At 50.2% G+C, this 12715-nt stretch overlaps 1 protein-coding gene across 1 annotated transcript; it reads right to left on the reverse strand.

Moving 5' to 3' along the window:
- Positions 1–11315: 11315 nt before the first annotated feature.
- On the reverse strand, positions 11316–12260 carry LOC101947663 (olfactory receptor 52M1-like). The gene has a single exon (XM_024113908.2). The coding sequence runs from the start codon at positions 12258–12260 to the stop codon at positions 11316–11318; it is 945 nt and encodes a 314-aa protein (XP_023969676.2).
- Between the last annotated feature and the right edge of the window lie 455 nt (positions 12261–12715).

Genomic DNA, 12715 nt, shown 5'->3' on the forward strand with positions numbered 1-12715 from the left:
AACTTTAATTTTCCCAGAGACAGCACAGTGTAGGCCCAGACTCACTGTAGCACAGATAAGGCCCTGGCCTAGAGATTAGAGCTGGGCAAAATTTGGGGGGCTTTTTTTTTTTGTTTTTTTGCTAAGGGTCACTGGAAATATTTTGCGGCTTTGACAAATTGTTTTGGCTGAAAAAAAAACCCTAAACAAAAAACAAAACAAAACAAAACGCCCCTTCCCCAAACAAATAAAAAACCACCCAAATCCCCCCAACCTCAAAACATTTTCTTTTTGACATTTTTTCAAAATGAAATCTTTCCACGTTTCGATGTGAAAGGCTGTTTCATTTCAACTTTTACTTCAAGTCTACTAATTTTATCCAAAAAGGTAAAAGAAAGCTCAAAAACGAAACTAAATGTTTCACTTCACTCCAAACTATTCCCCCCCCCCGCCTCTTTTTGGTGTGCTAACGTTTTTTTAAAATATAATTTTTGATCGTCACAAAATGAACTTTTCCCCTCTGCTTTTTTGCTACTGAACTGGAAAATTAGTTGTTTGCACAGCTCTGCTGGGGACGTGGGTTCGGTTCACAGCTCTGCCGCGGCCTTACTGAGTGACCTCGGGCAAGTCACATCACAGCCCCATGCCTCAGTTTCCCCAATTGTAAAATGGGGATAATGCGCTTCCCCTCCTTTGAAAAGTGCATTGATTTGTGTAGTAGGAAGAGAGCCTGATACATAAGCCCTTGTATTAGAGGCCTAGTATGAGGCAGGCTCTGCTCGCAGAATCTGGCAAAAACAGGGCTGATATTGAGAAATGCATTTTCCTAAGGAGTGCTAGGCACAGAGTACTCACATCCCGAGATCAAGTGGTACCAGAACATCCCGATATCAAGGATGGTACAAAAACATTCCCCAAGGATAACGGGAACACACTGACCCCTCCTGAAAGATAAAGTCAGGATGACAGTACATAATAGAGATGTTTTGATCGAACCAACCTGTACAAGGTGATGGGTGATAACGAGCCACGTCAGGGGGCAGTAACTAACTATGTCAGAGGGGCAGTATGTAGGTCTGCTGTGCCCCTATCTGCGCAGAGCTGGGGCAGCACACAGGGAGAACACACACACACAGCCGAACACCTAACCACAATACGTATGGGTGAAAATCACCGTGTAAGAGCTAAGTACTGTAATTATTCATGGATACAGACCCTGAGCCATGGCGCTTATAGCTACAGTGCTGCTGGGATACCAGAGATATTTGAAGGAGTCTTGAGAAATTCCCCCCCAAAACCCAAGACAAGAAACCTGAGGTGGCGCGAGTATGTACATAGCTCCGTTAATGCACCTCAGTCCCGCCCTGTAGGGCACCCCACGTTTCTAGCCCTGGACGCCCACACACAGCTCTGCCAATGTACCAGGTCCCAACGCTCTGTATCTCTCTGCTCTTCCAGGCCTCGGCTCTTCCGGATTGAGCAGGGTCTTTGATTGCATAGACCAGTCTTGTCAAAAGTCAGGACAGGGGACTGGGAACAGCCTCTAGTCCATCGGGGGAGAGGCAGAAGGGGTAACGTCAACTATTTGTGTGAACTGTTATTTTTTGCAAAACACGCAGGCCAGTGTGTTCTTGTGTACCAGGCGCACACACCTGCTTTGGTACAAACTCCCATTTGTGCTTGCCCAAAGAGCACATGTGGCTAGGTGTGCAGCCATATTCACACGACTGTTTGCATGATGGGGGTGTGTGCAAAGCAAGTGTGCAATTCTGCACAAACATGCTGAATGTTGAGCCCTCCATGTGTTGCCAAAAGATCCCTATATTCACAAAAGTCCCTTTAATGACAAACGTAGCTGGGAAAAGATATGAAAAGGAGACAAAAAAACTCAATTAGTCTAAATAAAAGGGCCTACTAATATGGCTCAAGTACTGTGTTAAAATCATGCTTGGTAAGCAAGAGAAGACGTGGAACCGGAAATGAACCAAAATCAGTGTGTCAGACATTAGGCCTAAAGGTTGGACAAAAAAACGAGAGGGATGAATTATGCTGCCAACTTCCCCCCTTTCTGGCTTTCTTAAAATGAGACTTTCGAGAAAAACACCCACCATCAGCTCTCTCATCCCTTATCCTCCTTGCATCCAGAGCCGGCTCCAGGCACCAGCTTGTCAAGCAGGTGCTTGGGGCGGCCACTCCGGAGAGGGGCGGCACGTCCAGCTATTCGGCGGCAATTCGGCGGACGGTCCCTCACTCCGGCTTGGAGCAAAGGACCTCCCGCCGAATTGTCGCTGCAGATCGCGATCGTGGCTTTTTTTTTTTTGGCTGCTTGGGGCGGCCCAAACCCTGGGTCATACCAATGAGCCATCTAGCGCGGTCACACTGGGTCATACGAATGAGCCATCTAGCGCGGTACCCTGTCTTCTGACAGTGGCCTGTGCCAGATACTTAAGTGGGAATGAACAGAACAGGGCAATTATCGAGTGTTCCATCCCCTGTCATACACTCCCAGCATCTGGCATTGATCCTCTATTGAATTCCCTTCCATTGTTGAGTATTTTCTGCCCCACTGTTTCTTTCCTGCTTCCTATCTCACTCTCGGAGCTTTTCATCGAGTCCTGAAGTCAATCATAACACGTCCATCCAAACTTGCCTTGTTTAAAGAGAAAGAATCCAACCAGATCACTGCCCTGATCAGAGCATATCTAACCAGGGTCCAAGCAGCAGGTGTCATGGTCGACTTGCCAGTGAAATCCTCCACTTGTAATTAACCAGTGATCCAGCGTTCCAAAAACATCACCTAATGTCATATTTCACCTGTCCTGTCTCTCCTGTCTCTCGTCCACTTTGAGTCTGTATGTTAAGAAAAGGATCAGTGACTGCCCTTCACTTCAGGACTGAGAGTAAATTTAACCTTCTCCTTTTCATCCAAGAAATGTTGCTCTGAAAATAAGCGGCTGATATTTTGGCTCCAAAAGGAAAGATTTGGATAAGGTCTGACTAAGTTTGTTTTGCATCATCGCTCAACCGCAGTTTAACTAGACATGCTTGTTTTCATTCCTTGTGTTTAGCCAAGAAACTTTCAGTTGGAACGAATGCTTCTGGGTGTTTGCCAAGCAACTGCGTAAAACCAAGGGCTCTGTTTAAAAATAACCCCGAACCTGCCCATCGCTGTTTAATGTTGGACTGTCAAAGAGTTTATAAACACCTTTAACTCTCTAGGCCTTTAAGATCAATATTGATACAACAGATCCTGAATGTAGGAGATGCCACATGAGCTCACCAGTCTTTCTGCTAGCCCCCTCAGTGTCCTTTCCCCAGCAGCGGCCAAGGCAGGATGTTCTTCTCACCCCTTGGAGAGATTAACTGATGTTATTTTGGTTTCCCTTTTCTTAGTTTCTATAATTACTCACAGTGGGGCTGTGCATGGGCTCAGAACACCCCTGAAATTTGGGGGAATCCAGGTCTACTGAGTGGTTCAAGCCCCTCCCATAGTTTGTGTAAGTGTCCACCCCTTTCCAAAATCGAGCCACAGGGCCCGAGTCTCCTCTAAGCTTACATGGGTGTAAATCTGGAGTAGTCCCCCTGGAGTCAACGGAGGGCCACCAACAGCACCAGCGGGGCAGTGAGGGAGAAGAGAATCCGTAGGCCTAGAAAGCTACAGAAAGTCTTGGGCTCTGCTGCAGAATTTCTTTGGAGCTGCTGGTAGTGATGAGTTCTCTTCATTAATGCTGAGCTGAGCTCATGGCTTCATCCCACAGAGATTTTCCCCTGCTCTCTGCATCTCCCCAACAGACACAAGGTGTTTAAATGCCACAGTAGCACAGTCGGTACCGACCGGTATAACTTCGTTACAAGGATGGTGCCGCTGGGTCAGACTCTCCTGTTGCTGCAGAGACCTCAGTCCAGCCTTCTGAAGCCTGATCTCTGGCGCACAGTGACACAGGAAGGGGTTAAAAGCTAGTGCGGATGGGTTTTTGCTGCCTATCTCTGCTCTGGACTCATGGGTCTGTTGGGCCAAAATTCTGCTCCCGGTGACACTGGGCTGACCCAGTCCAAGTCAGTGGCGAGATGGACACAAGGGTAAAGGAGAACAGAGCCTGCCCCTGTATCTTTAACCCCTGGGATGTTTGTTGTTTGGGTGGTGGGGTGTGGGAACGAAGGCTGGGTTCCTGGATTGTGATCACGCAGCCCCTTGTAGACTGGAGCCGATGGCATCCCCGTGCTTCTGCATAGCACCCTCTTCATCGTCCCCCGAACACCCACAATGCTGGTCTTTTGTGGCTCATTCTCCGTCACTAATTTCACTGATGATGTTCGCTCCAGGGTGCTCAGTCTTCTGAACCCAACTCCCCGCGCTGGGGCTGGGCTATGTGGTGGGTAGGCAGTGTGCCCTTGTTGCCAAGAAGGCCAACGGCATATTGGGCTGTATTAGTAGGAGCATTGCCAGCATATCAAGGGAAGTGATTATTCCCCCCTATTCAGCACTGGTGGGGCCACATCTGGAGTATTGCATCCAGTTTTGGGCCCCCCACTACAGAACGGATGTGAACAAATTGGAGAGAGTCCAGCGGAGGGCAACGAAAATGATCAGGGGGTTGGGGCACATGACTTATGAGGAAAGGCTGAGGGAACTGGGCTTATTTAGTCTACAGAAGAGAAGACTGAGGGGGTATTTGATAGCAGCTTTCAACTACCTGAAGGGGGTTCCAAAGAGGATGGGGCTCGGCTGTTCTCAGTGGTGGCAGATGACAGAACAAGAAGCAATGGTCTCAAGTTGCAGTGGGGGAGGTCTAAGTTGGATACTAGGAAACACTTTTTCACTAGGAGGCGGGTGAAGCACTGGAATGGGTTCCCAGGGAGGTGGTGGATCTCCATCCTTAGAGGTTTTTAAGGTCAGGCTTGACAAAGCCCTGGCTGGGATGATTTAGTTGGGGATTGGCCCTGCTTTGAGCAGGGGGTTGGACTAGATGACCTCCTGAGGTCCCTTCCAACCCTGATATTCTATGATTCTATTCTATGATTCTATGAATGATTGGTTTGCCAGCCTGGAGTGGCAGAGCAAGCTGTATGAGTGCATGTGACCACCCAGAGAGAGGGTGCTGAAGGAAAAGAGGCAAGGACTGAGCCCAGAGGGACCTCATGGCGAGAGGGAGAGGGAGGAGAGGTACTGGAAGGAATGGCCAGAGAAGCAGGAGGAGAAGCAGGGCAAGGTGGGATTCTGAAAACCAAGGGAAGACATGATCACTAATGTTGAAATCAGTAGAGTGCTCATGGAGGATGAGGACAGAATATTGTCTTAAGCCTGCTGAAAACCGCAATGTGGGTGTCCTGGCTTGGGCTGGAGCTCAGGCCCTGAAGTCTAGGGGGTCAGGTGAACTTGACAGCCCCACCTGCAGCCTGCACCAGAACATCCACATTGCTATTTTTAGCGCCCTAGCTTGAGCCTCGCTAGTGAAAGTCTATTTACCCAGGCCGGGAGACTCGCTCCCAAGTTCAGTGTAGACAGGCCCAAAGAGGTCATCAGAGACCTTGCTGAGAGCCATTTCAATGGAGTGGAGCGGGTGGAAGATGGACTAGTGGGGATGGAAGGTGGAGTGGAATGAGAGTGTGACGGGATCCCCAGGGTGCAGCCTGGGACTGTGGGACCGCTGTGCCCCCTGAATTGTCTCCAGCCTGGGCTGTCTCTCCCAGTGCCTCGCTAGTGACCAGCAGCAAACCCCTCCAGGTGATGTGATCACTCAGCACAACCGCATGTGGAGCCCCACACCCAGCTAGATTGCATGAACGCTCCCAGAGCCACTCATGGATCACACAGAGAAGGGCACCAGCCAAATCCCCCCAGCTCCCAGCACTGCACCTCAGGAATATACCGTCTTGCCCTGCTCAAGATAAGCAGTGCAAATTTATTAATTGGTTCACCAGTTCAACAATGGAAAGTGGACATACACCAGCCTTTGTCAGACCTGAGCAGATTTGCCACACACTTCATACAAACTCACTGGTAAAGATAAACAATTAAACAAAGTTATGGAATATAAAAGGTAGATTTTAAGTGATATTAAGTTTTTTCTCACCCCACTGGATATTTCAGTCCTTAATATACAGGTTTGTTCCTTAAACCTGGGCCAATCTCCTGTGTTGGAGTCTTGTCTTCTTCTCAGTATCTTGGTTGCTTGCAGCATAGGTGGGGGCAGGAGAAGGGCCCAGTATGTGTCCACGCTGTCTGTTTTATACCCTCAGTCCACGTGCTTGGAGAACACATGTCCAGGTATGTCTGGGGGCATTGCTGAGTCTCCAGGCAAGGTTGAACAATTCCCCTGGTGTGGCCTCATGCAGGTGAGTCATTGCATTGTAGCACCCCTGGTGGACAATGGCTGTTGATGGGTTGTCTGACACCCCACCTGGGTGTTGGTTACTTTCCTTGCTGTTGCCTCTGGGGAGCTAATATCTGGCTGATTCCCCAACTTACAGCATGTTTTAGTGACCATCATACAACACAATTCTCATAACTCCATATACATTAATTATACACATATATGGATAGAAAAATTACTTTCAGCAGATCATAACCTTTCCCCTGATACCTTACAAGGCATGCTTTATATGTAAAATCATGATTATATAAAAATGAGGAATAGGGGGGTTACAGTACGCTCCCCCAAGGTATAGAATGTCACAGAGAGGCACTCAAGCTAGTGGGAGTGAATGTCTCGCATGCGGAGGTGAGAGGTGAAGGGAAGACGTGTCTAGGTTTATGGGTTAATTAGGTGTCCATGCACCTCGCAGCTAGTGGTAAAACTGCAGAATCCTTTCTCATAGTCTGTGGCTTTGGGACCAGATCTGCAGCTGGTGAAAATCAGCCCATAGAGCTATAGTGATTTGCTGTTTTGCCTGAGAAGGTCTCAGGAAGGCAACAACCCACAAGAGGTTAAGACAACTGAGCCCTCAGTCTGGACTGGGTGACTTCTGTTGCTTGGCAAATTCTAATTGCTTCATCAAGGGTTAATTCTGGATCAGTAGTTTTTCTCCTTGTTTTTTTGTTCTGGATTCTAGTTACAATCTGGTCTCTTATTGGGGATGCTGTAAGCCCGCCCAAAATAGCAAGACTGACTCTTCAGCTGTAGATCTGTCACAAACTCCTCGCTAGCTGCACTGTGTTTTTGCACCCTCAGGTTAAAATCTCTCACTGGTATGTTTGGTTTTTACATGGAGGGCAGCTCTCCTCAATATGGGTTCATAGTTCGCCTCCCCAGGCTGAGTTAACTGAGAACTATTAGACACGTCAAGTGCAGCAGAACCTGCTATTGTCACAAGGAAGGCTTCATTCTGATTGCCTTCGTTTTCACTGGTACCCATCCCTGGCAGGTACAGAGTGACGCACTATTGAAATCTCTTCCAGTTGTCTGCCACGTTCCAGGGAGTTTCAGCTCTGGTAGAGCGTTTAGCTGCACTCAGTTAATGTCTAAGTGCTCCTGGTGCCATCTGGGGCTCAGTACTCACGCTGAACCCAAAGGGTTAGAATAGTGGTAAACTTTTCACGTTGCGCCACCCCTTACTGCTGTCCCTGCCCCCCCGCCCCCCAGGATCTGCGGTCAGGAACTGGGGCCATGGCTCCGGGGGCGGGGGAGCGCAGACAGGGGAAAGTGGGCTGAGGGTGGGGCCAGAACCATAGCTGGGCTGGGAGCCAGGAGCTGAGGCTGGAGCCCAGCTGGGAGCAAGGCTGGAGCAGAGCTGGGGGTAGAGCGGGGGGGGGGGGGGGGGGGGGGGAGCTGGCCTATGAGGGCTGGCTCGGACTCCTCCATGCCTCCCCAACTTTCCTCTGTGCCCCCCATCGTTTGGGAACCACTGGGTTAGAAGCAGATCCTCTTTATTCAGGGAGGCTGTTCCAACTACTTCCAACATGAGCTATGCAGCCCGTCTCTGCCTGACTTCCGGTCTGGGAAGCCAACCACGAATGATACAATTCCCCAATCCTGCCAGTCTCCTAGGTCCCGGCTCCCTCCACTGGCAGGCTGCTCTCCCTGAGGTCAGGCTGGAGGCTGGATGGGACCAAGGTGTGGGTGTCGGGGGAAGTTTCCTGCAATGGAGGAGCCAGTTCCCAGATACCCAGGCCACTGGGATCATCTAGCCTGCGTAACCAAGGCCAGGGCACTGCTCCTAAACACTGGGTTTGAACTAGAGCATCTCAACAGATAGAGCTTCTTGAGTCTGTCGCTATCAGGCAGGTTTTCTACTCCTTGAATCATTCTCCCGCCGCTTCTCTGACCCCTCTCCAATTGACCAACGTCCTTCTCGCGCTGTGGGCAGCAGAACTGGTCACTGAATTCCAGCAGCGGCTGCTGTCAGATCAGCAGGCAAAGGCTGAATTCCAAGCTGCCTCCAGCGCTGGGCTGGCACAGAGCAAACTAAAAACCCCCGTCAAAGCCCAAAGACCAAGCCCTCCCCACATCAGGTTTTCTCTGGGTTTTAAACTTCCTTCATCCATTGAAAACCACTCAGGCTGGTCTGGCAGCCCTACCAACACTTTCCAGGGGCAGCATCTACCCAAAACCACCTGGAGGCCCAACCCCAATCAGCGTCAAAGTATATCAGCAGGAATCCAGTCCTTTAAACCAAGTTCCCAGCATGCATCGGGCTCTCCTTAGCACAACTCGGTTAAGGGATGTTATACGGCCTTTCCCTGAGTTCCATGGCAACAGTTCCTCAGTCTAGAGGCCTTAAACCAATTACAGCCTGTAATGATGCTGGCTGTGGCGGGACACAACTGAGAGTATCAATTCAGGACAAATTGCTTAGAGCGGGGCAGTCATAGCCCCAGGCTGGTGGTTTTCCACCTCTAAGGCACACCAAAACAGCCAAACTAGGGTGATTAGATGTCCCAATTTTATAGGGACAGTCCCAATTTTGGGGTCTTTTTCTTATATAGGCTCCTATTACCCCCCGCCCCCGTCCCAATTTTTCACACTTGCTGTCTGGTCACCCTAAGCCAAACAGAGGGGACTTTGGTCTCACCCCACTGGCTAACCATAAATCACACAAGCAATTCCCTTAGACACGCCAGTTTCCCAGTATCACCACCAGTGCCCCTCGTTATGGGGACAAATGGTTATGAAAACCAATATCCCAGTAAAATAAAACAGGTTCTCTTGATCCCAAAGGACCAAGCCCGAGACCCAGGTCAATATACAAATCAGATCTTACCCACAAATCACACTGTTGCGAATCCTTTAGAATCTAAAATCTACAGGTTTATTCATGGACTCAATTACATACAGTAATGGCAAATTTCTTGGTTTAGACTTGTAGCAGTGATGGAATAAACTGCAGTCTCAAATCAGGTCTCTGGAGTACATCCACAGCTGGGATGGGTCATTCAGTCCTTTGTTCAGAGCTTCAGTTTGTAGCAAGGTTCCTCCAGAAGTAAGAAGCAGGATTGAAGAAAAAAGGGAGGGGATTCCAGGGCCTTTTATAGTCTCTCTCTTGTGGGCGGGAACTCCTTGGTTCTCCGGTGCAAAATCATAGCAACAAGATGGAGTTTGGAGTCACATGAGCAAGTCACATGTCCATTCATGACTCAGAACTTACAGGCCAATGTCATTGTTTACGTTAGTATGAACGTTCCCAGGAAAGCTCAGATGTGGATTGGCGTCTCCCAAAGTTCATTGTCAGTTAAGTGTTTCTTGATTGGGCACTTACTGAGAATAGTCCTTTCTCAAGAAACTGACCAAATGCTTCACTGAGGCTACTTAGAATCAAAACACATTGAGATACAAGTACACAGCCAATATTCATAACTTCAACTACAAAAATGATACACACATACAGACAGCATAATTATAACCAACAAATCATAACCTTTTTGTAGACACCTCACACAACAACCTTTGTACAATATTTGCTGCAAATATATAACAGTGGTTGCAACAATGATCTATCCGGTCACAGTTTATGTCAATAATGTCACACAGCCAGTGTCTCACAGGCAGGGCAGACCCACTGCTTCCATGGTTATGACAGGAGGGAGGTGGGGCTGGACTTGAAGAGGAGGGTTAGACGGTAGCTTTCTGGGGCTGGGGAGAGCAGGGCAAGCCAGGAACCAGTTAAGCAGGCACCAGAAAGGAGGGAGGTGATGGTTAAGCAGGAGCAAGTGGGCACTTGGGCTAGGGAGGTCAGCCATTGGGAGTGCCTGGAGATGAGGGGAAGGAAGCGACAGACCTTGGAGTAAGTGAAGTGGACGAGAGGAGAAAGGGGTACGTGTGTGGGGGGAGGGAAGAGTCACCCAGAACATGAGCCATCATAGCCCTGGGGCTGATATACACCATCTCGTCTGACTGTGCCTCACGGAGAGAATTGCGCCTGTCACTGCAAGGGTTGGGTCCTCGGTCAGTGCCAGGCCACAAGGTGGGGATGCGGGAAGAGGACGAGCCTCATGACCGCTGGTGGGGACTCATTCCCCGGGGCAGCGGGAGCGAGGGGAGTGAGAGCTGCTGCGCACGTCCCTTCAGCAGCTGCCCATGTGCCAGGCAGCGAGGGAGGTGTTGGTGATTTGGGGATCCCAAACCGCAGGCCGGAAGGGAGCGTTTCATGTCTCTGTGCCCAGCAGGCCGAGCGGGCCGGGGCCAGCGCTCTCCAGCCTCCCACGGGAGCTTGAGCCCTGGGAAAGCCCAAACCTCGGGGATTGTGGTAGCTGTGGGCGGGCAGGCGATTCTGTCCCTTGCAAACTCCCCCCCTTCCATCCCTTGTGGCTCCCACACTCCCCTGTGGGCACTCAGAGGTCAACCTCACACCCTCACTTGTATGCACACACCAGCACGGTCCCTCACCCCCTCATATGCCTCTTCCCGGGAGTTTCTTGTAATGTTCCTTCCCTCCCCGTCACTCACCCACCTACTGAGTACATCAGAAGACCATAGAGGTAAGTGTGGAAAATGACCACTGGCTTTACTGAAGAGAACGAGGTTTCATTCAGCCATGCTCGATCGAAATCACACAGATAGAGTGGAGGAGAAACCCAGTTCTGTCTGGCTCCCCACCTGAGCTCCCGCAGCAGGATATCCAGTTTCAGGCATGGAATAACTAGAACAGACTCTCCGTGACCTCTGAGGGCAGGAATTTGCCTTTATACAATTGATTCCTTTTAGTGATGTTGCACTTCTCTTCCCACAAACCCAGTGAACTCCTGCCTTGCTATAAGCCACATCTAATCTGTCTAGGTGCTCCTCACAAACATTGATGAGTCTGGGTGGGATTTTCAAAGAAGTCTTTAGCCACAACACCACCCTTCCTGCCACCTGCTGGTCACTTCATATAGCTGCCCTTATTCTCAGAATTAGGGGTCAGAGGCCAGGCCTACTCAGAGAGACCATCTTAAGCACTCTCTGCCGTATCTGTTTGGTCCTCGCCCCATACACAATGGGGTTCAGCATGGGTGGGACCAGGAGGTAGAAGTTGGCCAACAGGATGTGGATGTGAGGAGACACGTTTTGGCCGAACCGGTGCGTCAGCGACGAGGCAGCAATGGGTGTGTAGAAGGCCAGGATGGCACAGACGTGGGAGATGCAGGTGCTGAAAGTCTTGAGACGGGCATTAACTGAGGCCAGCCTGAGCACGGCCCGCAGGATCATGATGTAGGACAGGACGATGAATAGCGAATCCATGAGCAGCACCAGAAAGCCAATAGTCAACCCATAGAGATTGCTGATGGTGATATCCCCACACACCAGTATCACAACTGCCATGTGCTCACAGTAGGAATGCGCAATGATGTTGGTCCTGTAGTATGCGTACCGTTGGACAAGTAGGGGCAGTGGGGAGATGTACAACACGCCCCGGATCATAGCCGCCAGCCCGATCTTGACTACGATCGTGTTGGTCAAGACGGTCTTGTGCCTTAGTGGGTCACAGATGGCGACATAGCGGTCGAAAGCCATGGCCAGGAAGATCCCAGACTCCATGGCTGAGAAGGAGTGTATGACAAACATCTGGAGGAGGCAGGCGTCCAAGCCAATCTCTCTGTAACTGAACCAGAAGATGCCCAGCAGCTTGGGCATGGTGGAGGAGGAGAGGACCAGGTCGATGACGGCCAGCATGGAGAGGAAGTAGAACATGGGCTCATGCAGGCTCGGCTCCGTCTTGATGATGAAGAGGATGGTGCAGTTCCCCAGGATGGCGATGACGTACATGGAGCAGAAGGGGACGGAGATCCAGACGTGCAGGGTTTCCAGCCCAGGGATCAGGAGGAACGTTGGGGGTTTGAAGCAGGAGCCATTGAAGGGTAACATGATGGATTTCCTGTGCCAGATGAGACTTCAAGAGATGCTTCGGGCCCTGTAATGAGAGGCAGCGGGTGCTAGTTGGCAGAGATTGCATTGCCTCTAATTAGTCCTCAGGCGTCTAGTGCTGGGAAGAACCAGATCTACCAGCCTGACCACTCCGTCCCCACTTAACAAATAATTACCGATCGCCAGCAAGGTTCTGTGGCCTGTGCTATGCAGGGGGTCAGAGGAGATGATGCAAATGGGCCCTTCTGGCCTTGAAATCTATGAGGCACTGATTCAATGAGGGCATGATCCAACTCTTACTGAAATCAACGGGGAGTCTCCATTGACATCAGTGGAGCTGGGTGTGTAGCTCTTTGATAGCATTTTTCTCTTGGACAGTTCTATGAATACGATGACTATGTGCAGCGACACTAGACTGGGTAAACATGACAAGCGCTGTCAACCTGCAGGGGTGT

The sequence above is a fragment of the Chrysemys picta genome, chromosome 1, assembly GCF_011386835.1.
Source record: "Chrysemys picta bellii isolate R12L10 chromosome 1, ASM1138683v2, whole genome shotgun sequence".
Taxonomy (NCBI): domain Eukaryota; kingdom Metazoa; phylum Chordata; order Testudines; family Emydidae; genus Chrysemys; species Chrysemys picta.